The following is a 24,290-nucleotide window of genomic DNA, read 5'->3' on the forward strand; positions in this document are numbered from 1 at the left end:
TTATTTATCTCTGTTTATTAACACTTAAAGCTTTTTTAGGCTCCAATTAAAGTATCAGAAAGCTTATGTAATAAAAAAAGCTTTAGTAATAAAAAAAAAAAAACAATAGCTGTTGTACATAAAAGTCTTTGATTTTACTTGAAAAACTTCTATAACATTTAGTAGTATTTCTAGATTTAAACAATTTTTTTTTCAAAATAAAAAGAAAAAGTCTGTTTAAAAGTTGTACTTTATATTTATTTTTATTGCAAATTAACTAAATATTGTTGTTTTTCTAATTGCTTGTATTAAAAGACAAAATCTGCTGGATTTTTAATCACTGTTTATAAAAGATATTTTAAAAACTTATTTATTTTCATTTTTCTCTCTAATTATTTTTAAGGATATTTGCAAAAGATTATCAGTAATGAGCAACATAAATCCTTTTTTTCTCTTAAGATTTGTCTTAAATTTTTGTACTTTTTTTTTTAAAGTTTGCAATCAAAAGTTAAACTTAAAGTCAGAAAGTGTGTTACCGTTAAAAAAGTATGAAAATAATATTATAAATGTAAGATGAAGCAACTGTTATTAGTACGTAAATACTTAGTTATTAGACTACTAAAAACTATTATTCTTGAAAAAGTCTGTGAAAATTACAACATGTCTTTTTATATGTAAGAAAGGGAAAAAAGTAAACAACAGTAAATATTTGTAAAGTATTAATATTTGTTAGTGTAAAACTTACAAATGACAACATCTGCTAGTTATATTATGTTCATTATGTGTTACACTATACATACCTGTATAAAATGATTGATAATTAGCTTAACTAAATCACTTTTCACTGAGCCCACTTAAAGGTCTTTTAAATAATTTATTTAAAAAGATAGTTTTGAAAAAAGATACAGTCAATTTGTTTATACAAGCTGTTGCTTATAATCTTCAGCTATTTAAATTCGAGTTAAATCGAAGATACATAAAATTAGTACACAATTTACAAAAAAAAAAACAAAACACGTTATGGATACTACTGTAATGTACAATTAGTCATTTCAAATTCAAACAGCTGAGAATCAGCTGTATGAAACAATTGTAATTTTTTTTGAATTCTACGCTTTGAAGTAAATCTTATAATATTTATATAATAGTTTATAACTTTCACTTTAAATAGTGTAGTTTACTAATGTAAAAACATTCTATTAAAAAAGTTAAATTACGACAGCGTGAGTACACGTGGTATGAATTAAACAAACGGAATTGTTAAACGAAATACAAACAAAGTTAATTCAATGTTTTATAAGGAATAATATTATTACTACACTTTATGTAAAACTGCTTATTTTGAATAGACATAAGAACATAATTTCTTAACTAAAGTGTTTAGATACCAAATTTAAAAATAAAACTAAGTTCAATAGGTTTACTTTTTAAAATACGTAAAAAATCATTGTTAGTAGTTTATAGAATTTCACTATAAAATTAATGTTAAGTTAGTTATGTATTTTAAAAAACAAAACCATTCTACTAGTAACTTTATACTGTTTAAGAAAAATAGTAATGCACTGTTGACTTTATAAAATTGAATAATTTTCTAAAGAGATAAACGTGTAGTTTCAAATTAACAAAATTTAACAATAAAAAGATTATCTGCTAATAATTAGGTATATAACTGCTATACAATATGTACAAAGTTAGTACTAATATTTAGTGTGTTTGAAAAAAATAATTTGAAATAAACTTACTTATGTATACATATAGTATGTACACTTGCTTTGCGAAGGCTGTGGATGGTAAATTGGGAAGCTTCTATTGGCAAAAATTTTTAAATTATTTAGTTCAATATTTTAGATATACTGAAGAATGGGAAGATCTTTGATAATAGAAACTTTTAAATATACAGTGAAGTTAGTTTGGTAGAGGAATTTGTTCTATTGGGGCCAAGTATGGAGAGGAATTTTAAAGAAATAAGAAAAGATTCTTTTAGATAATTGACTTTGATGTTACTATTAAAGCTATTTTTTTTGTAACAAACTTCCTAGATGTAATCTTAAATCTACAAAACGAAAGCTACAACTTATACAAAAAAATGAGCATACAGTTTATATATGAATATCAAGTCAATTCACCCGAAGCATGTGTTAAAACTCATCTAGGTTGAAGTAAACAAGGACCTTTAAAATAATTTTAGCAGTCCAAATATATTAACGGAAAAAACCTAACACTACCACAAAATTTATAAGATTAAGTGGATACGATCACGAATTAGCTTGTAGTCAGGATCACAAGAAAAGCAAAAACAAGAAAAGAAGGAGAATAAATTTACAGTAATTCAATGCTCCTTTCTGTACACGTGTAGCGACTCGTGTAGGTAAATGCTTCCCAGAAACTAAAAACAATCCATACAGTAAATTTCCAATGGGACACACTAAAAATCTCCTATTCCTGTATGCTAAAAATGTGACTGGCAATCAATCCGTATATTTTTAGATTTGAAAAAAAAAAAACGAATGCGCGAAGAATTACTAACTACCTTTTCGCTCTCAACTAGTTATTTTTTGTAAAAGTCTCTGGGAAGCAACCCTCTTTTAGTAAAATCTATCGCCCACTCTAAGCAACCCTGACTTAAAGTAAACTTAGTATGTTAAATTAGACTTAGATTGTTTATTTTGAGAAAAAAAGCGAATAAATCAATTTCCTTATATTTACATAAATATACATGCAAATAGTGTACTAATGTATAATTCTTAATGACACAATTTTTGTTAAATACTAATAAAAGTATTTTTTGATAGCCATGATTTTACTTAGTCTGCTATAAATATTAGCTTAAATTAAATCTTACAAACACAATTAGAAAGAATAAAAATAGTTAAGAATGACAAAACAAAAATACTATCTTCGAATTATATCTCTTTAAATTTATCTCTAAACTAGAGCTGATGATTTTGCTTGTTTTCAGATTTGTTTGTAAAAAAAGAGTTGTTTATACTTATATAGTATAAAAAAAAAGTTAAAAGTAAATTTATAAATCGTTACTTTAAGTTTCTTTTTCTAACAGTTTATCTAACATTATTTTAGTTTTAAAGTATTTTATGTTTGTACTTTTTTATTTATTAGAAACAGCTATAAAACAAATTAAAGTGTTTTTTCTAGTGTTTAGCTTAACTTTGTACATATATATGTTTCAAGTAATTTAAGGTTAGTGCAAAATTTATTTAGACTTTGTCTTGATTTTAATATGTTATAGAATCGTTAATAACATCAACTCACTTAAATACTGTACAAAATTTTATACTAATAATTTTTATGTCATACATAACAATTCAATACTAACAAACTTTTACTGAAATGTTACTAATACATAAGAAAACTTAGAATAATATTTTCAAAACGATTATAAAGCTTTTAAAATATACAGCATGTTAAACAAACGCAATATTTTCCATTTACTTTTTGATAATTAATATATTAGATCACATTTAATTAAAAAATCTAACAATAAAAACAAATATTTACAAGTTTAAAAATTTGTTTTACTTAAAAGATTTTTCTTCCTCTGAAAATGACTAAAAGAATTAAAAAGTATTTAGTGTAGACTTAAAAATTATTAAATTTTGAAAATTAGTCTAGGAAAAATCAGCGAAAGTCTACCAAAAGCTGAAGTTTGGACTTTCAAGTGAAGTGAGACAAGCTCAAGTTAACATAAAGTTTTGACCATACCACTTTGATCAATAGTTTTGCAGGAATTTTAGGTTGCGACTGACTTCAATAAAAAAAGAAACCCGTGTCTCAGTCTAACGAAATCTTGTAGTCTAATGATCAAAATATATCAGATATAATCAAGTACAAAAAAAAAAACAGTGATTATAAATGTAGTTTTAGCAACTCGCTTTAGTAATAATTTAACCTTGAAAAACACTTCTTGAGCACTTAAATACTTTAGGCTAGTTAAGTTTATTAAAAATTTCAATTTTAGAAACAAAAAGACAACTTAAGAATAAAGGTTAGTACAAGTATCACTAAATATTATCTAATAGTAACAAACTATACAGTATCCTTCTTTTACTACTCTGACATATGTTTCTGTGTGTTAAGCGAGTCAACACACTTCAACTGAGCTCCGTAAAAAAATAAAACTGTAAGAAAAGAATAGAAGCTAAAGTAGGTATATGCATATGTCCATTAAAATAACTTCTATAGATAATATTAGATAAAATACTTAATGCTAAATCCGACTGTTATAAAACTATATAATATTTGGAATTTTTTAAATATTAACTACATTATTATCTAGATTTGTATTATATTTATTTAGAAAACGAACGAATGGTTTTTGAAAATTTAAAAACCTGTATTCTTGAAGTTAGTAACTAAATCACATAAAAAATACCTTCGATTAAATTTAAAACAAAGCTTTTGATATAATGTACTAAAAGTGAATCGCTTGAAATATTTGAAAATTGTTATTTATCAAAAAGTTAAACTTTAACTATGTAAAGATAAATAAAAAAATTACTCTAGTAGATATAAGATTCGTTTTTATACAAAACAATATACTAACCAAAACTCAGTTTTGAATTATTTGAATTTATTTAACTGAAAAAATTAGACATATTCTACTAGTATTAAGGTTTAAACAGATCTATTTCAGACAAACTCGTGTTTATTCAAAAATTTGTTAGTTTTAGAACTTTTTAAAGTTTAGTTTTTACAAATATCAAGCAACATTTCTAATATTTTACAATGAAATGGTGTTTTTTTTTAGTTTTAAAAAATTGCTTTTCTTTTAATATATTGTAGAAAGTTATTTAATTTTCTTTGCGTTTAAATTAACTCTTTTTTTATAAAGAGTTACTCATCAAAAAAACATTACGAACTTAACTGATTTCACAGCGCGAGACTCAATTAAAAATTCAATTCATTATATAGAAGTAAATAATTATTGAGATTTACTATGTTTTAAACATAAATTTACTAAATGGATCTTTTATCAATTCATCTTACTGAAATGCATTGGAGAAGATTCAAAAAAATTAAAAATACTTCAACTTATAAAAAACGTTTGGTTTCAGAGAGTCTCTTAGTTTATATCATAGAATTGTTTTAGTGGTTTTAAAATTTTCAAAAGTTAACTTTACAATTTTTTTAGATTTAATGAAGAGGATTATTGTTCTTTTAGATATAATTTGAATAACCTAACAAAAATATTATAAAACAATATAAACTATAGTTCACCAATATTACTTTAATTGTTGTCATTTCCCTTTAATCTTTGAAACATAAAGTATGTGATACCTTGAAATAACATCTAAAAGAATAATTATTTGTTTTTTTTTTGTACACTAGCGAATAACTTTGCACGTTGAACAAAGGAAAAACATTTATGTGAAACTTCGATAATCAAAGCTCTCGGTAGACTGACACATAGGTTTCGTTATAATTAATAATCGTCAGTCATAACCGATTAAAGTAGTATAGACAGAAATTGTTACTAACAAATATTAAACTTATCTCACGGCACTTAAAAGTCCAGGGTATGATGACTTTTGTTGATACTTTTTTTAGATAACATGACGCAATATATTATGAAACAAGTCTTTAAACTAAACCTTGGATCAAGTATTTTTTTTTAAAGCGCGAAGATACACGGCAGGCTGTACTAACTATATGTATACCATGTGAAATATTTATTTAGATTTTTTTAGCACAAAATTTACCAATTAACTTTTATTGTTGTTGATTTAAATTTAGTGATCAAAACTTGATTAAAGTTTTGTTTGAAAACCGATTTTTGTGCGAAGGTAAATTGTTAATTTTCTAATGACAATAATTTAAAAAAAAATTACAAAAAAAAAAAAATAAAACTTTTACTAGCCAAACTGTTATTTTAATTAGTTCAGATTTTATCTAAAAAAACTTCAGAACTACACTAGAAGTTTTAAATACTAATACTTTATACATGACTAAGATTTAAAAAAGTATTGAGGACATATGTAATGCTTGTTTAATAATCAAAATTTAAAACTCAAACAATAGTTTAAATATAATGCTAATTTTATTTATAACATTGAGTAACAGAAGAACTAAATATAAATGCTTTGGAATTACAACTTTTTATTTTTAATTTTTCATCACTTAAATGAAAATACATCACAGTTTTACAAGTGACGATTTTGCACGAGGAATTTTTAGAATTAACTTTTATAACAGTGTCAATTGCGCAAAATTAAAATTTTATTTTTACTTAGTGATGTTTTAGCAATTTGCATACTTTAAATTTAGTTTATAGTAATTAGTTGTAACATTATATATATATCGAAAATTATACTAGCACCGAACACTGGACTTTGTGTATATAAAAGGACTCTGGAGTAGATTTATGTAGAATTTTATGAAAAAAGGTGTGTTATGGTATTGCATGTAAATAATATTAATAATATTTTTACAACTTATGAGCTGAAACTTTTAAAAGCTTGAGTTACTATTACAAAACTTTTTATTAAAAAAGCATTACAAAAAAGTGATTCATTGTAACTTTATTACACATATTATTGAAATGTCTTTAAAAAAATAAATAATTAAACCCGTAAAAAATAACTAAAACCAATTGAAGACTAGAACATAAATAAGTTTTAAAAGCAGCTAAAAATCTAAATAAATAATGAAAGCAATTAAGTGCACTTGATAACTTAAAGAATTACTTATCCTGAAAAGTTTTCGACCAAATAGCTTTTAACATTTTCACCATGGACGTCCCAATATTTAATTTTCTGCTGGATTTTTTCTATTGACTGCTTGTAAGCTCTATCCGAATTCTTTGTGATGCGATCTTTCAAGAATTCCTAAAAAAATTTACCATTAGTTAGATAAAAATATTGTACATCTAATGAAAAATCATGATTAATTTTAAACTAAATTTGCTATAAATTTGGAAACTACAAAAGTTAATTTATATAAATTTGCTAACAACATATAAAGGTATTTAATGGTAAATAAAATTTATAATACTTAAACAATAGTACACAAAAATAATCTTACCTGAACATTTTTAAGCATTTCTTCAGTTGCAAAATTTTCTGTAGCGTACTGAAAAAATAGTTTAAATTTTTAAAAACAGAAAAATAAAATTTTGTTTATACATGTGTAGTTTAAGAAAAACATAAACAGCATTTTGCTAAAGAAAGTAATTGAAAAACAAAATACTATTTTGATCTTTTCCAAAGTACCAGAGTTGTAACTGAGAGAGTGTTAATATAAAAAAAACTTTAAAATGTAATAAAAAATAATGATTAATATTTTAATTAAGAAACTTTGCTTCTATTATATAAAATTCTTATATGATTTTATTTTTAGAAACTACTCTTTAGAAATAATTTCTTTATATAACAAAAGTTTTTGTAAGTCTTAAAAATTTGCTGTAAAGTTAAATACTTTTATAAGTTACCAGATAACTTTACCAATCAAAAATAGAGCTTAGTTTATGGAGAAATTGTGTACATATAATTTAATTTTCAAAGTCAAACAATGTTGACCTTAGTTTATACAAATTCTTTTGAAACTCTTTAACAAAAGCTCTAAATATCAACTGAAATTCTTCATAAACAAATTTAAATTTATTTAGCTTCTTAAAACCATATAGAAAGGCATACAAAAAAACCAACTTTTATTAGTCTGCCGAGCATGTAGTTGTTCTTGTACTTGTTGTACAAAACATCCCATTGACTCTGCACAAACTTCCAGCATTCGTCCCTGCCTTGCCTGTTGACACACGCCATCGGTCGCAACATGAATATCCGGTCGCAATCACGAACCTCGTCCTGTTAGTTGGTAATTGCCATATTTCTATAAGAAAATCGCCACGAAATTATTCGAGCTTGAACTTTAAGTAAAAAAAAACAAATGGTTATTTAGGACTTAAACAATTTTTACTCAGGATTTACTGCACCTGTACAAAAAAGTGCGGTAAATATTAAGCATATATATATATATATATTATAGTAAGCATATTCTTATAAAACAAAATTTCTCACGCCCATCATGTAGTCTAATGCCTGCAGGAAAACTTTCATCTCCTTGATCGCTCCCATCGATCCGTGGATTCTGTTCTCTTCTTCCTGGGTGTCCGCTGATTTGTTCATCTGTTCATATATTTTTTAAACTAGGATAATAAACTGTTATGCTGTTTCAAATACTTTTTTTGCTGAGGCAAAGTTTGTTGTCTCGATTTAAGAAATTGTTTTAATAAATAAAACGTTTGCAATACAGTAATAATTTAAACAGCTGTTTTTTGAAATAACTACAGGTCTTATTTTATAAAAAACTCAAAAAAAAGTTATTATATCTCTAAAAGTTATACTTAATAAAATAATTAATACTCTGTATATAAGTTATTAGAAACATTGTTAAACCTTTTTCATGGTTTCAAATGCAAGTTGGCCACCCTGACCGACATATTTTGAATACACCACAGATCTTATATCTGGTGATAGCGGCTTTCCATCATTATACTGAAAATTAATCTATTTTACATATAAGTTAATATTTATTTGAAGCAAAACTTAGAGGAAAATATAAAACTGTATATTAATAAAAATTACGAGCGTAGATTAAGATTTTGTAAGCGGTAACTGTTAATTGTTAAATACTAGGTAACAACATGAAACTTACAAAGGCGTTGAATTTGTCTACACATTTTTTCTCCACACTTTCTGTGTTGCAGTTAGCAAGCGCCACTGATCTCAGTAATTTGTCAAAGTGACCTTAAAATTTTCATTAAATAGTTAACTTAAGAATTAAAATTTAAGGGAAATTTGTAAAAAAAAGTCTGTAAAATCTTGTTTTTTAGTATAATAAAAAGACTAATTTTAAATTTGTTTTAATGATATTTTTAGACAGAAGTTATTCCTTTTAATTAGTTAGTTCAACACTGTTTTTTCTAATTTAACAAGATTATTTAACATTTACGAGTGTTGTAAAAAACAGCAAAAGCAATTTGTTTATAGAACATTTATTACCATTACTTAAAAAATCTCACTTTCGTTAGGCGAGGATTCAATTCCGAGTCTGTCAGCGATATTTTTGAACAAATTGTTTTTAAACTTCACCAACAGATCAGAGGCTACATCATCGTTCCACAAAAAGTATTTCACCTTTAATTAATAAAACTTGTTAAAAAATACAACCAAATTTCAATACAAACTCACTCACTCACCTGAGTGAGTTTAGAAGATATTTCCTTCCAAACGGGGTATTCCTTTTCATTTGCGTACGATGACACAACTTTCAAGTAGTCAACGAAAGATGTTACTCCGGAGGATGCCTGTTGTTATGTTAATGTGAGCGGTTAAAACTTAAATTTACGTTAATTTAAAGTTACTTACTTGTTTATAAAACTGATATTTTTTTACAAGTTGATCAATGTCTGTAACCTTATATTGTAGTTTTAAAATCAAACTTGCAAAAATTGAGGTTTACACAACTGAAAATAATGGTAATTGGGAGTCTTCTACTTGGTAAACAAAAGTTTTATAAAAGATTTAACTAAACTTTTTAATACAATAAAGTTAAATTTTTTATACAAATGTTGTTTTAAAAATTATAACAAAACTGAAATAAATAAAAACAGATAATAAGAAGGTAAAAAATAAAGTTTGATTTTTAAGTTAAATGACAAGTTAAATAGAAGTGAGTAATAAAGTTTTATATCATAACGTAACTTTTATTACTTTTAATAGCTTTGACTTTAAAATCTTTATTTTTATAACTATATTATACACGGTTTTAAAATTTATGACAAGTCTAAAATTAGATTTAAAGATTAAAAAAAAACTCTAAAATGTTTTTCATTATTGTCGCTGTAGTGTGGTATAAATAGCTATTTTATTAGTTAAATATTTGAAATAGTTTTAACAAAATATCATGTAAAAAATATATTAATTTACAACTAGAACATAATAATTTATGTATACTTTTGATAAAGTGTTTAAATTTTAATAAATTAGCTAAAAACTGATCAATTTGTATTATTGAAACGACTTATTTAAACAACAAGTTACAAAAAGTCTTAACTTAAGAAAATGATTTTCTTTTTAATTTAGCTATAAAAATAAATTTTCAATGCAAAAAAGCTTAAGTAACCAAACACCTTCCTCCAATTTTGAAAATAATAACAAGAAAATAAGTAGTAATAGCTTAAAAGAAAAAAAAACTTTTTATTAAGCTAACATACTTATAACAATCCTAATAATAAAAAAGGAGTTATTATTATGCAAAATTACTTAGATATTAAAAAAACAGACTTTGAAGTCATAAAACAACTCTGACGTTTATGAAAAATCAAATTTTAGCTCAAGTCAGTCTGAGTCTTTTTATTATTGTTTTTTTTTTAACTATCCCGAGTTTTATAACATTTAAAACTAGCCAGAGCTTGTGGCAACTCTGTGTAACTTAAAAAAAAAAAACTTACTTATAACCGAAAATTATTTTCTATTTTAAAGTCAAGTTTTTTATAAAACTAAAAACTAATTAATTTAAATTAATTTATTTATTAACTTGTCTAAGAAGTTATAAAACTGAAAAAAACTATAAAATAACAATTTTATACTTTTCAATAATTAACAGAAGTATTTCTGTAAAATTTTTGATTTGTTAAACAAACTTTACATAACATAATTTTTTCAACAAACTAATTTACAAAAATAAAAAACATAAAACAAACACTATCTTTTTAAAACAAAATTCAATTCAGCAAAAATATTTTATTTGAAACAAGCACCCACCATAGCGTAGGCATCATTCACAATGTTTAGTCTGTCGAGACAATCAAACTCATTATTTTTCACGGCTTTCATCAGCAGTTGCATCATATCGTCGCTGTAATTCACTCGGTAGAAACCAGTGAATCCAGGGTTCAATTTCACCCACCTTAAATAGTATTCATCATTAGTAATCTGGAGGTACAAAAGTTAATTATGAGCAAATTTTGTAGCAATTGTTCGTTATGAAAATTAATTTCGAGCTCTTAACCAACAACACCTCTGAAAAAGGGATGGGTAAATTTTATAGTAGGTGGACTTGATTTATAAAAAAAAATCTTTGACGAGTCGTACATTGCCCAAACACAATGTAAATATATACATGTTTAACTAATCTGTTTTTTTAAAAACATAAAAATTTATAAATGACTTCTATTCAACCCAAAAACTAAACAACCCTTCTTAATTATCAACAATAATTGCACAAGCTTTTTATTAAATATCATTACGTTATTTTTGAACGGGGTAATCTATTGAACATATTGTAAACCAACCCGTTTTTATCCACACCGTTAACAGTGATGGTGTTTGTTTTGCTGTCTAGTAAAAAGTTTTGATGAGTTTTTCCATTGCAAGTGCTTACTGAAATGGGAACCATCCACAAATAATTGGTCTTGTCACTTTCTGATATTAAAATTTGTTTAAAGCTGACAAATAATAACTCATGGAAAAATAAATAAAGTAGTCCTTTAAGAAAATATAAAAATTAGCTTATTAGCTTTTATAAAAACTACAAAATACTTAAAAAAAAATTTATATTTTGACGCTCCAAAAGAAAGTATCAAATATTTTTGTTTTTACTGCTTTAGAAAAGAAATGTCGATTCTTAAGTAAGAAATTTAGAACAATGCTTTGGTTATCCAAAATTATTATTTTTTGAGTTATAAACTTCATTTAACCTGACTGATTGTATTTTTCTTGTGTGATCTGAAGCGTTACGGAGTTCTCAGTTTGTGATGTCATACTAACATTTAGAACGGGGAAACCCATTTGTTGAGTCCAAGTCGACATCACCTGTTATAGAAAAATTTAAATGAAATAAATCAATTTGAAAATTTATTTTTGTTGGTCTCTAAATTTAAGTTAACTCTATTAATCAAAACATGTTCCTTTGTGATTTAAGATTTATAAAAAATAACTACAGATGACAAATTTATAAGCAATTAAAAAGTTTAAAACAAAATCAGGTTTATTTTTAAATTAAAAAGTGTGTGTAAAACTTATGTATAGAAATATTATGAACTAAATAACTGCAATAAATAGGTTATTTTAAAAATAGTCACATACTATTTATAACATCTTGACTTAAAATTTTTAAGAAACAAATGGTTTTTAAATACAGTTATCATACCTGGCTATTAGAAATAATTATTAATCAAACCTTTTCTACGGGTTGTCCACTGCTTGCCTCAAAAGCTCTCCACAAGTCTTCAGTTTGAGTGTTTTTGTAAGAAAATTCTTTTAAATAAGACCTCAACCCTGTTTGAAAGGCCTGAAAAATACAAATTAACTTCATCAATTAACGTATCGATATATGCATAATCCAAAAGATATCAGTTTTATCACCGGATCATAAGCTTTTTATTCACTCAAAAAACTAACTTTAGGTCCTATCCAGTGGAAGAGCATCCTGATGATGGAGCTTCCCTTCTGATATGAGATAATATCGAATATTTCATCCACCTCTTCAGGATGACCCACTGGAATCTCGATCGGATGGCTGTTGTCCAGCGAGTCGAGGTCCAATGCACTGTGAAAGTTTGTTGCGAATTAAAGTAATTAACTTATTAAAATGGTTTGGTGTTTAGTATTTGTTTTAGGATAAAGTTTAAGAGCTAATAAATAACGAAGGACATTTAAGCTCATGATAAAAAACCTAGCAGTTGGTCAAATAATTTATACGTTTTGTCAAAGGTACTACTCATACTTAAAAAAAAAATCTTTGCTTAATTACTGTATTTCATCAAACAAAACTATTCAATAATAGAAATACTAAAGAGATCAGTTCTTTCCGACGACATCGATTAATATTAATAAAAATAATTGATGAATAACTAAGTTCTCATTTACAAAGAAAATAATTACACCAAAGTGGGCAATGTCACCTCCTAGTTCGGGAACTACTGGTACAGGTTTATACACTCAAAGTTTAACATGAACTACAGTTTTCAATATAATCTTGATCATAGCTAATCAGTGTAAAATACAAAACACTCACACAATGAGGTCGTCATTAACAAATTGTTGCCACACCTTGTAGTGAGGATGAACAGAATCTGTAGCCATGTACTCCATGAACGAGGCGAATCCTTCGTTCAGCCACAAGTGAGTCCACCATTCCTACAGAGTTAATTAGTATTTCATCAATTATTCAAATATGTCAAACAAGAGCAAATACAAAATGCGACATACCAACGACGAATGCAAGCAAGTAAATTTGGTTATTCTTTTTATTTGACTAATATTTATAGAAGTTTATAGAAGAAGAACAAGGTTGCTATTGTACTTATAAAATATGTTATACAAATACGTACTTATAAGCTTCACAGGTGTCGTATTTTTATAATGAAATCAAAATGCAAAACACAACTTTTAATTTTTTGACTTAAAAATTAAAAAGTAGGAAAATTTTTTTAAATTAAAACATACTAAATACTTCATTTTAAATCTTATATTCATGTATAAATGTTTCATTCACAGTGAATAATTTACTTACTAGGTAAGATACTACATAAAATAGTAACAAAATTCATTGATTGTAAAGATACGAGGGTTCAAAACGAAATATTACAGCATTAGTTACTAAAGTACAACATTTCATAATCGTAGAGATCAGGGTTACTCTAAGAACGTCTAGTATAAATTAAAACTGCAACTTTCTGAAAACAATCTTAAACAAACAACACCCGAAAAGCCAACTAAATAATGCTAATTAGAGAACTTCTTGAGTTTGTGCTCTAAACGACTTAAGGTGACACTTCTAATCAACCTATTATAACATATTTTAAAATTCTAATAAACATATCGTAATAGTTAATATTCTACCAACCATAGTGACGAGATTACCGAACCACTGATGGGCTAGTTCGTGGCTGACAACGATGGCAACGTACTGCTTCTGCGACTCCGATGAACTTTCCTCGTCTATTAGCAGTGCTGGCTCTCTGTTTAAATATGAAAAGAAAATATATAGTAATAAAATTGTGTATAATGCATAAAATAAACACTAGTGTACAAGTGCTTCAGGCATTTTTAATAAAGCATCAAGCCTTTCTCAGTTAACTTGATTAACAATAAAAGGTTTTTAAATTAAATAAATAAATATTTAATAATAAAATACATGACAATTTAAAGATCACAATTAAAATAAACATTGTATAAGCTTTGTTTTTTCTGGAGGTCTGTAACTCAGCGAAACCGCGAAACTTAAACAAGATTAAACATATGTCATTATATTGCCTTAACTCCTTGAACAAGGACTAATAACTCTAACTTGTCTGCCTTTATCAGGTAACTTAACATATTGTGAATCTTAGACAAAAAATAAGTATAATTGACAACTTAACAAATTTTCAAAAAGACAAATGATCAAAAAACTTCTTATTTAATATTACCTGTAAGTTACCAGTCCCCAATTTTCCATGGCTCCGCTGGCGAAATCAGCAATTGCGATCAAATCAAGTTTGTCTAACGGATAGGGAATGTCGAAATATTCAGTGAAGAAATCCAAAGCTTTAATTCCGACATTTAGTGCGTGATTTCCCTGTTTATACATATAAACAAAATACATTTCCAAGAGTAAGTGATGGTAATTTTGTTTTACATCTTACATTATCATGTTATTTAATTTATGTTCCAAATCTTTTTATTCTATAAGAAAAACATAACAGTAGGTATTAAAAGGTCATAAGTCTAGTAATCAGATTTATGTTATTATTACAACATAATTATCTTAATATTTATTAAAAACTTACACGCTGGCTTTTACCGGGAGGCGAATAAACTTTGATGTTGACTCCGTGGTTTGAAACTCCTTCCACGAAATCGAACTCACCTTCAATCGTAAAACTAGTTCACACTTTATTTTGAATAACAAAATTCATAGTAGGTAAACAATGTAAAACAAAAGACAACTAAATACAGAACAAATGCTACATACCAACGACGAATGCAAGCAAGTAAGTGGACATGATTGGTGTCGTTGCATACTCGATTGTCTTCAACCCGCCATCCGTCGCTTGCTCACTTATCGAACTCTTCATATTTATTGATTTATTTAGTAAGTTTTTGAAGTATAAGATTAAGACAAAATAAGAACTTGGTTATTAAAAGTAAAACTCAGTTTTGACTTAGGAAATTACAAACAATTAGTTATGTATATGTACTTTAAAAATCTAATGATTTTATATAACAGTGTGTGTGTTTAGGAACAGTTTATTCAGGCATGAAGAAAAACTTTTCATTCACTTTTGTTTTACACCTATTTATCTAAGCATTAATTGAACGTCTTTTTCAGATAAAGTTGGATAATAAAACTTTTATATAATAACATTTAAATAAAATATTAGAAGACAAATATTGGTTGAAATTCGCAAGAAATTTTTTATTTTCTTTACTGTACAGTGTACATTGGAAGAAAAAATTAAACTTATAACAAGTAATTTCATATTGTGATAATCACGTAATTTTTTACCAAAAACTTAATGTTTTTGACTGAAAATATTTGAGTTAGAAAATGTGCTTAATTTAATATTTAATAAATAATGAAATATTTGGTAAAAATATGTACTACATAATGATTTAATGTGGGCTTGAACTAGTTAAATCTTAATATTGAGCTAACTAGTAATTAAAAAGAAGTAAAAAAACTAAAATAAAACATTACTTTTTTGTTGTTGTTATAATTTGAATTGAAAAACAAAAATACTCACAGATTAGGTGTCCAATAACTATTTGAGGATTTAAACTTAAAAATAAGATAACTTTCAATAGATATCAGTCTTATTTTATACCATCAACCGATAAATTTGAAATTTCACAAGAAATTTGTAAATAAGAGCCCATATACTCTAAAAGATTACAAATGAAATTGTAGAAATAGCTGTTTTTAGTAAACTAGTAGTACTTTTGAAAATCTACTTTTTTCTTCAAATGTAACCAAAAACTAACTATTTAAAATTTTTAAACTATGTGCATACGAGTTACTAGCTGTTCCTGAATAAGTTGTTTAAATTCGAAACTAACTAGATAAATATACAGTTAATAGGTATGATTTTTACTTTGTATAAAACTACAACTAAACAAAAATCCAGGATGAAAATCTCTAAATTATAATTAATGATTTTGTTAAATTAATTTAGAATATATTTATAATCATGGTATTTTATTAGTTGAGAATAGCTTAAAAAAAAACAACAACAAGACAATTTTTTCAATGTGAAATAAATTTAATTTACATTAAAAATGTCAAAAAAAAGCTTGATATATAGATTAAAAAAACCATGTTTGAGAGTGCCACGAGATCCTTCGGAACGACGAGGGTGACGTCATAAGTGGCCTTCAAAGCGGGTTCGTCCCAGCAGGGAAAGCACCTCCTTGCATCGGTTGATTCGAACTGAGTGACCGCGTTGTACTTTTCAACACCATCCACCACATACCTGTTTCCATGGTTAAAGTAGTTCTAACATAATATCATTTTCATCTAACTTTGAAACCGCAGGATTAAGTAGCAAGCCGCGCACTTAATTCACGTTGAAAACAAGTGTATATGATAAGCTTTAAGTAAAATTAAAAGTTTTTGTATAAAAATTCAAACTTGCTGCGGTAGAATCCTTTCATTTTGTCGTTTAGTTCTCCAGTGAATTTCATCGACAAGTTTGCTGAACCTGAAAATGATTTTAATGAAAAAAAAACTTTGTTATTAAAAAAAAAATCTATTAATCATCAACTTCATCACTCTTAACAAAATTCAGTAATCCATTTTTATTTTAATATATTAAATTTTTCAACTTAAATAAGTAATAAACATGGTTGCCACTGATCAAGCTAAGAAAAATTTCCTGACTTTTCCTGACTTTTTACCAAAATTTTCCTGACTTTTCTAAATCAAATTCTTAAATTAAACTTATTCAAAATACATAATCTAACACTTGAAACTATATAAAGCTTTCAATCTAATTTTATTACAGGTTAAAAACAACAGTTTTTTGCTAAATTCTACCATCAAACTTCCAGTACATCACTTAAACCATATGTGTATGATTGATGTTTGTAATAAAAAGCTCTATCAGCAAAATACTTGTATTAGTACCTAATAAACACAGCTTGTCTGAAAAAAGACACAATTTTTTAGCATTTCCTAGCATAAATGTATCTAGATAAACAATCGACATATAAGGAACTTTTACAATAAAAACCTTGAATTAATAACAAATTTTCACAACTAAAATCTTAAAACAATAACAAGTTTTTACAGTTGAAACCTTAAAACAATAAAGAACACATTTTTTTAGAATTTCCGAGCTTAAATATATCTAAATAAACGAAACGACATATAAGAAACTTTTACAATTAAAACCTTAAAACAATGACGAATTTTTACAGTTAAAACATTAAAACAATAAAGAACTTAATCAAATACTGTTTTTTTAAATGTATGTACTAAAATTTATTTTCTCCGTCTTTTTAATTAGCACTTCAACCTTTTCATCTAATTAAGATATGGTTTCCTTCATCTGAACTGCATACCGCTTAATTTTCTTGGCAGTTAAAATCATTTGCCTCATTTTATTTAAATCGCTCTCATCTGCTGCCTCTACACTTGTTAAAGAGAATCTTTTCTCTAAATCAAGCCAAAACTTATGGGCTTTATTTTTTTTTTTGGCACTCATTTATTTTTACTTTCATTTATAAAATATTTCCTCTTATCGTAAAAAAATTGTAACAAATAAATATACTCTTATTTACTTTAAAAACTTAAGTTACTCTACAAAAAATACAAATAATAAGTAATCTTAGTCTTGGCATACTCCTCTCTTATAACTTATGTTATAAATTTAAACAACTTTAAAAAAAATTATAAAGAGGTAAAGTATACACATTAACTTGTTACATAAAATACTAAACTAACTGCTTAGTTATAAAGAACTCAATTATTTACTTAAACAAAAAACATTTTGATTCTAAAATTATGCTAGATAAACTTTTATGTATATATCACAGTTTCACTATGGTAGTGTCCTTGCTACAGATCATCAATACTTAAAAGCTTACTTAATCAGCTTGTTCAAGTAGGGTACTTGTTTAATATGTTAATAGAAAATTTTTGCAGTTTTGTAAAGAATATTTGACTAACTTATACCAGATGAAGGCATTGGAAATAAAACAAAATTTCTAGGAAAATTTTGGAGTTTTTTCTGACTTTGAAAGACTTTTAATCAATTTTTACCATTTGAACGCTTTGGAAAACAAGGAATTTTGTAAATTTAAACTGACAAAATCTGACTTTTTTTAAATTTTATCAAATTTCCTGACTCTCCTGAATTTTTTTACAAAACCCCCTATTTTTACCTGACTTTTGTAATTTAAAAAAAATTTTCCTGACTTTTCCTGATTTCCTGACCGAGTGGCAACCCTGAATAAAGTTTATTGTATTTATTCTTTCAAGAATTTATTTTACAAATTAAGTAACTTTTATAACTCCAGTAGTTGAGATCTCTTTTTTTGTTTTCTCAATACCAAAACATATAATAAAGTTTATTGTAATAAATCTTGAGCTAAATAAATTGTTTTTAAAATTTTTACATTAAAAAAAAACATTTTAGTACATAGGCAAAATCTAAAAATCTAACATATTTTTTTAAAGTCCATGACATAATAAAAATATTTAAAAGTTGCGAAACAAGTTTTAAAAGTGCGTTTACTATCTTTATTAACCTAATTTAGCATTTCATTTCGTTACATAAAACATAACTATTATAAATTGGGTATTGACATCAAAATAACATAATTTATAGTTTCTTGAGGTTGTAAACTTAAAATTTGTTTAATTTTACATTTGTTAAGCTTCAAAATAATAATTCGTTATTTTCTAGATGCAGAACATATGTATTCTAAATTAACTTACACTATTTAAAGAAAAATTTTGTAACTCTAAACATATATTTTTACTGTTTAATTTTGTGTAGAAATTTTTTTTTAATTAAGACCTAATGCTAAATTAAAATACAAGTAGATGTTAAGTGTTTATTGAAATAATTTTTACCAATTAAGACTTGGTGAAACGTTGAACAACAACAACTAAAACAAACCATAATTAATGTTTGTTTTAAAATAAATAAACAAATTATCCACACTTTTTCATACAAATATTCAAACCTGGTTTCAAAGGTTGTTGAAAGTCGATGATGTAAGTCTCTTCTTTCACATTGTACTTGCATTCCTTCACACTAACGTCTCCCTGCAAAGAATGCACCAGAACTGCTTCATTGATGACCAGATCCGCCGAGTTCATTTTTATTTGACTAGTTTCTTTATTTACCTGTCGTTTTCAAAATGTAAATAAACAACTTGATTGATTACTACTACAATTTTATATATTTAAGCAGAAGATATTAAAACAAGAACGTTCTAAGAAACTTCGTAATCTAATAAATTAAGACTGAGTAAGTATAAAATAAATAGAGAAATATATATTTGTAGTAATAGATGTACCAATATTTTTTTTTGTTACACCCGCTTCGTTGTTAATAAATATTAACTAACGGTTAAGTTTAAATTCTTTAAAAATCAGGTTGATTTGATCAACATTAATAGTATTCCTACTTTCAGCATACTTTCTTACAAATAAAGTAAAACATTTACTTAATGATCTAAAAAATAGCTTACATTGAGAATGACAGTTACTTGTCCGGAAAAAGTGAAATCTTTCAAGTTTGGTTGAAGTTTCAGTTTGTAATTAACTGGAGTTGTGTGCTTGGGAAGCCTTTCAAATACTTCTGATTCCACCATATTTATAAGTTTGTAACAACTTTGTTTTAATATAACTAATTCTGTTTGAAACTATCTGAAATTTCATACATTTACTTTTATATTTGTTACTAATACTGGATACTGTTATATGAGTTTTTAAAAGTCAAAATATACAAAGTTAAATAAAAAAGCATGCAAAAATTAAAAATTGCCTAACAATATTGACACTAAAACAATAGATTTTAGAAAAAGTTCAACAAAAAAGCATTAATCATTCAAATAATTGTTATTGTTTAAACCAGATAATAAAACATATACTTTAACTAAAAAAAGCAAACAAAGTTTTATTAAATATTTTCAATTTTTTTGTAAATTCAAGATTTAAAACACCACATTATCTAATTCAAGTTCATAAAATAGTTTTATAACAAACATATTTCTTAAAACTTTTTCTGAAGTCATACTTCATAATGTAATATATTATATAAAGATTTTATACTTAAAAAACTTATTACATGAATAAGCAAAAATACAATTTGGATGTAAACACAGTTTACCTGATTTTAGTAAAAACTTTAAAAATACAAGTATTTAAAATAAAATGTCCATACAAAATCCATATTTTAGTATTTAATAGTACAAGTTTGTATAATTAGTTATCTTGTAACTCTATCATACTTTATCATTGGGTCTTCTTTAAATTCCATTTTTTGTTCCTTTAACCAGTTATTTAGATGAACTTTATAATAATGAATATCTTTTTCTAACTTCATGTCAGCTTTATTCCATTTTTCATAACCTATTGGGTAACTTCTTGCTTTTTCTAGCATATTTATTGTCATTTTATTAGGCTTGACATTATTTTGAAGCATTTGTTCCATTATTTTTCTTAACAAAAAATAATTAAGAGCAAATATGTTATTGTATTCTTTCAACTTTCTTTTGCTATGTTTAAAAGCACTGGTAATTAGATTGTTGTAAACTGTTGCACATGGTTTGATGTTTAACTTGTTTTTTTCTACATTGCAATAGTCTTCAATAAAATCAAGTATTTGCTGAGTATTATGACAACTCCTAGCTATCAACTCCAATGATCGCCTGTCTGCAAAGACACAAACATTGCTTTTAGTAAAATATCTGACAACTTGCTGCAAGTTTTTATATTCCTTTCTAAAAATAATTCTTTCCATTAACACATTGAAAATTTTAATACTAGGGGGATGATTTCTGTTATGTTTAGAGCAATAAAAGTCAATCAGTTCTCTTTCCGATTTGAAGTCTGGAGGGCAGCATTGAGCAAGCCAAATAAAAAAGTTTTCATTGGGCTTTATTTTTTCGTCTTTGACATACTGCAAAATACCTTTATAACCACCTAACAATTGAAGTCTATCCCAAGCTTTTGGACACTCTCCTATAGACACTAATTGACTATTTTGATCAGAATCGAGGTTTGTTAAGCTATTAGTAATTGCTGCTTCAGTTAAAAATGACTTTCCTGTAGTCATTGAATTTTTCTGATTTTGAATTTCTGTTGTAGTGCTGTTAGCTTTTTCATTACTTAGTAAAACATCATCGTTATCATTATTTAAGTATGTAACATTGTTATCCTTATCAAATTTTTCATCTGATATTTTATTTTGGTCTAATGGCAACAAGCTTTGACCTTTCTGTAAGTACAAACTAGTAAAATCAGAGGACAAAATAGATTTACCAGACTGTAATTTTTCAAATGATTCTTTGCCAAGCAGTGCCTGAGTTGCCTCTTTGGAGCTTCCAATACCACATTTGCTGCAAATTTTCAGCAAAACTGTGAGACATTTTGGACTTGGTTTCATTCCCATCACCAGCATCTGTCTCCAAATCTAAAAAAAATATTTAAAGTAATGAAAAAGACAAACAAACTAAAGAAAAAAATATTTTTAGAAATTACTGTAAGTATAGTTCTTACTAAAAAAGTGCATTCTTAAAAATGTGTAGGAAATTTAATGCTAAAATATTAAACTATTTTTACTATGTAAAACAAACAAAGTTACTATGTTTTGTGTGTGCAAAAAATAGTATATTAAAATGAAAAAATCAAACTTCATAACAAAATAATTGAAACTAAATCAAATTTAAAGTTTTTTTAATCATTATAAAATCTTAGTTTATTCCATCAAGCTTATTTAAAGGAAGATATGTATATTAAATTATACAAGATCAGAGGTAGGTAACTTTTAACTAGTCAGGCAAACATATCAGTTAAAAAATTAATCAGGGTTGCTAAAGACTTTTTGGTCTGCTTTAAGTACAAAATTAAATTTAAGGTAAAAAAGGTCTTAATAGTATAACAACATTGAAAAGATACTAAAAGCTACTTTAAATTTGTTTCTTAATGGTTCTTTTTTTTATAATACAAATTTTCCTTTATTTCTTTGATACATTTAACGTATTTAAGTTTCACAGCAACCCTTATACAACAAGTGTTTTAGTACATTATGTGACATAAAAAAGTAATGCTAAAAAGTCTACATCTAATAAATGTTTAACAAAAAAGTACAAAAAATATGTGTCTAATACAGAAGTTTTCAACCCATGAACTAGATCAGAGATTAGCAGGCATTTAGTGGTCTTGGGCCAAATTAAAAGAATAAAAGTATTTACTGGCTGCAGTTGTACTTATACTGTTCATAATAGACCCAAAATCTCTAGTGTAAGTTTCTTAAGTTAGAAAACTGTATGAATTAGAGTGCTTAATGAGCTTAAGTATCAAAATTTTATTCATCGATTGTTATTTTAGCTGACACTGTTCCTCCTTAAAAAATCTTAAGAGCTTTTTAAGTAACAATAAAAAAACACATAGCAGACAAACATATTTAGTATGATCAAGTAATGAGAGTGTAATTAATTAGTAATAATTATTATAATTATAAACTTTAGTAAATTTAAGGGAAATAAATTAATTGAAACCTAGTGTAAGTTTTAAATTTCCTATGAAATGCAATAAAGGCCTTTTTTGTTCTTCACTTCAACACCCATAAAACCAAAGTTTTAATCTTATTTCTTGGGCCTTAATTTGCATGTTTGCAGACCTTAGGTGTTATCTCTCACAAGCCACCCATCCAATTTAATATAAAAATGTGCTTGTAGACCACACTTTTACCCTTCAAGAGCAGCATTTGGCGGACCCCGGTATGCTGACCCCTGATCTAGTTAAAACATTTATTTTTAAAAGATTAAATACATTTTTTATCTAACTAAACTAAATAAACACCTGAATAGCATTCAAAAAGCCTTTTTTTGGGTCTTTTGAACAAGCATTCAAAAGTGCCATAAAAGTCATTTCATTTGGAACTTTTCCTGCTTTCAGCATGTCCTGAAATATTGCAAATGAGTCAACATAACTTTCACCATGAACAGCATAAGCTTTTATAATGCTGTTGTATACCATTGAGTTTAGTAAATGCTTGTCTTTGCTAATTTTATTATAAAGCTTTTCAGCAAGTAAAATATGCTCTTTATTAGGCGAGTTAGCTACTGCATTGAACAATGAAGTAAAAGTTGGCAGTTCAGTTTTGATGTTGTAGCTTAATGACTGTTCATAAACTTCAAATGCTTTTTTGGCATGACCAACCTTCCCAAGAGCTGTAATGACAACTGTAAAGTTATAATGCTTTGGAGCAATTCTATCTACTTTTAGCATTTTGTGTGTCAGCATTTGAACACACTCATATATTTTCCCTTCTAATTCAAGCTTTTTGCATTGTTTATGATACCATTTAGGATCATTGTAAGCTTCATTAGTCCCTTCTTCATTTAATGCATCTAAAATAGGATCAGTTTTTTCAAAAATATCTTCTAGCTCACAGTCATCAGGTGGCACAAATACTTGTCCATGTTTTTTGGCTAGTTCTCCAAAAGATTTGGAATTAGAAACATTATTTTCTTTTTTTATATTGAGTGAAGCAAAAGGTATTGGCTGATGATTGGACGAAAAATATCTACTTGAGTTAGTTGGTTTTAATAACTTTAGATAGTTGTTATCAACAATGACTGATAATTTACGAAACATGTTCTGAAAAAAGTACTTAAGTATTTTAGTTTATTAAAGAATTTTTTATAAACTTAATTTATTCAGTTCATAACATATAAAACACAACTTTATTTTCACCACTTAAAAATAAAATGATTTAAGTACTATTATTTAAACAAAATATATTCTTCTAAACTCCACATATCTTTAGTTGTACTTAAAAAAAAAAAAGCAGTAAAAATACCAGCTTTTACAAATATAACTTAGTTGTACCTATAATAATAAAGCAGTTTAACTATACCACATTGCAAGTATAAATATAGATTTTTAGATAGTAGCTCAATTTTTTAGAATTTTTTTCACTTTAAAATAAAAACACAATAAAATAAAAAATATTACAGAGATTCAAAATAAATTCTTAAATTAATACTAGAAAATAATTATATAATAATAACATTTATACTTGCAATTTAGTGAAGTTTTTGTAACATTATGCTTAGTATTTCTAAAAAACT

The 24,290-nt window shown here is 26.0% G+C and overlaps 2 protein-coding genes across 2 annotated transcripts; both read right to left on the minus strand.

The window, feature by feature from the left end:
- Positions 1-6,549: 6,549 nt before the first annotated feature.
- Positions 6,550-19,848, minus strand: LOC145841965 (puromycin-sensitive aminopeptidase-like). The gene is made up of 22 exons (XM_082949283.1): positions 19,680-19,848; positions 19,170-19,332; positions 16,609-16,678; positions 16,294-16,450; positions 14,953-15,049; positions 14,768-14,847; positions 14,408-14,556; positions 13,843-13,957; positions 13,012-13,133; positions 12,396-12,543; positions 12,175-12,285; positions 11,693-11,807; positions 11,288-11,417; positions 10,758-10,902; positions 9,191-9,298; positions 9,014-9,128; positions 8,647-8,738; positions 8,388-8,486; positions 8,010-8,117; positions 7,641-7,796; positions 7,018-7,065; positions 6,550-6,821 (listed from the first exon to the last, which is right to left on the minus strand). The coding sequence occupies exons 1-22, from the start codon at positions 19,800-19,802 to the stop codon at positions 6,681-6,683; spliced, it is 2,592 nt and encodes an 863-aa protein (XP_082805409.1). The 5' UTR covers positions 19,803-19,848; the 3' UTR covers positions 6,550-6,680.
- Positions 19,849-20,372: 524 nt separating this feature from the next.
- Positions 20,373-23,814, minus strand: LOC145842961 (pentatricopeptide repeat-containing protein 1, mitochondrial-like). The gene is made up of 2 exons (XM_082950434.1): positions 23,017-23,814; positions 20,373-21,625 (listed from the first exon to the last, which is right to left on the minus strand). The coding sequence occupies exons 1-2, from the start codon at positions 23,812-23,814 to the stop codon at positions 20,420-20,422; spliced, it is 2,004 nt and encodes a 667-aa protein (XP_082806560.1). The 3' UTR covers positions 20,373-20,419.
- Between the last annotated feature and the right edge of the window lie 476 nt (positions 23,815-24,290).

Source organism: Thalia democratica, chromosome 8 (assembly GCF_965202585.1).
Source record: "Thalia democratica chromosome 8, ktThaDemo2.hap1.1, whole genome shotgun sequence".
In the NCBI taxonomy this organism is placed as follows: domain Eukaryota; kingdom Metazoa; phylum Chordata; class Thaliacea; order Salpida; family Salpidae; genus Thalia; species Thalia democratica.

Excerpts from the sequence above, each read along its gene's own strand:
- LOC145841965 (XM_082949283.1), bottom strand. The coding sequence starts at position 19,802 with ATGGTGGAATCAGAAGTATTTGAAAGGCTTCCCAAGCACACAACTCCA. Across the intron at positions 16,679-19,169 it reads TCAACAACCTTTGAAACCAG|GTTCAGCAAACTTGTCGATG; the intron begins GTTTGAATATTT and ends AATCATTTTCAG. Across the intron at positions 8,118-8,387 it reads CATTTGAAACCATGAAAAAG|ATGAACAAATCAGCGGACAC; the intron begins GTTTAACAATGT and ends ATATATGAACAG.
- LOC145842961 (XM_082950434.1), bottom strand. The coding sequence starts at position 23,814 with ATGTTTCGTAAATTATCAGTCATTGTTGATAACAACTATCTAAAGTTA. Across the intron at positions 21,626-23,016 it reads GCTTTTTGAATGCTATTCAG|ATTTGGAGACAGATGCTGGT; the intron begins GTGTTTATTTAG and ends TATTTTTTTTAG.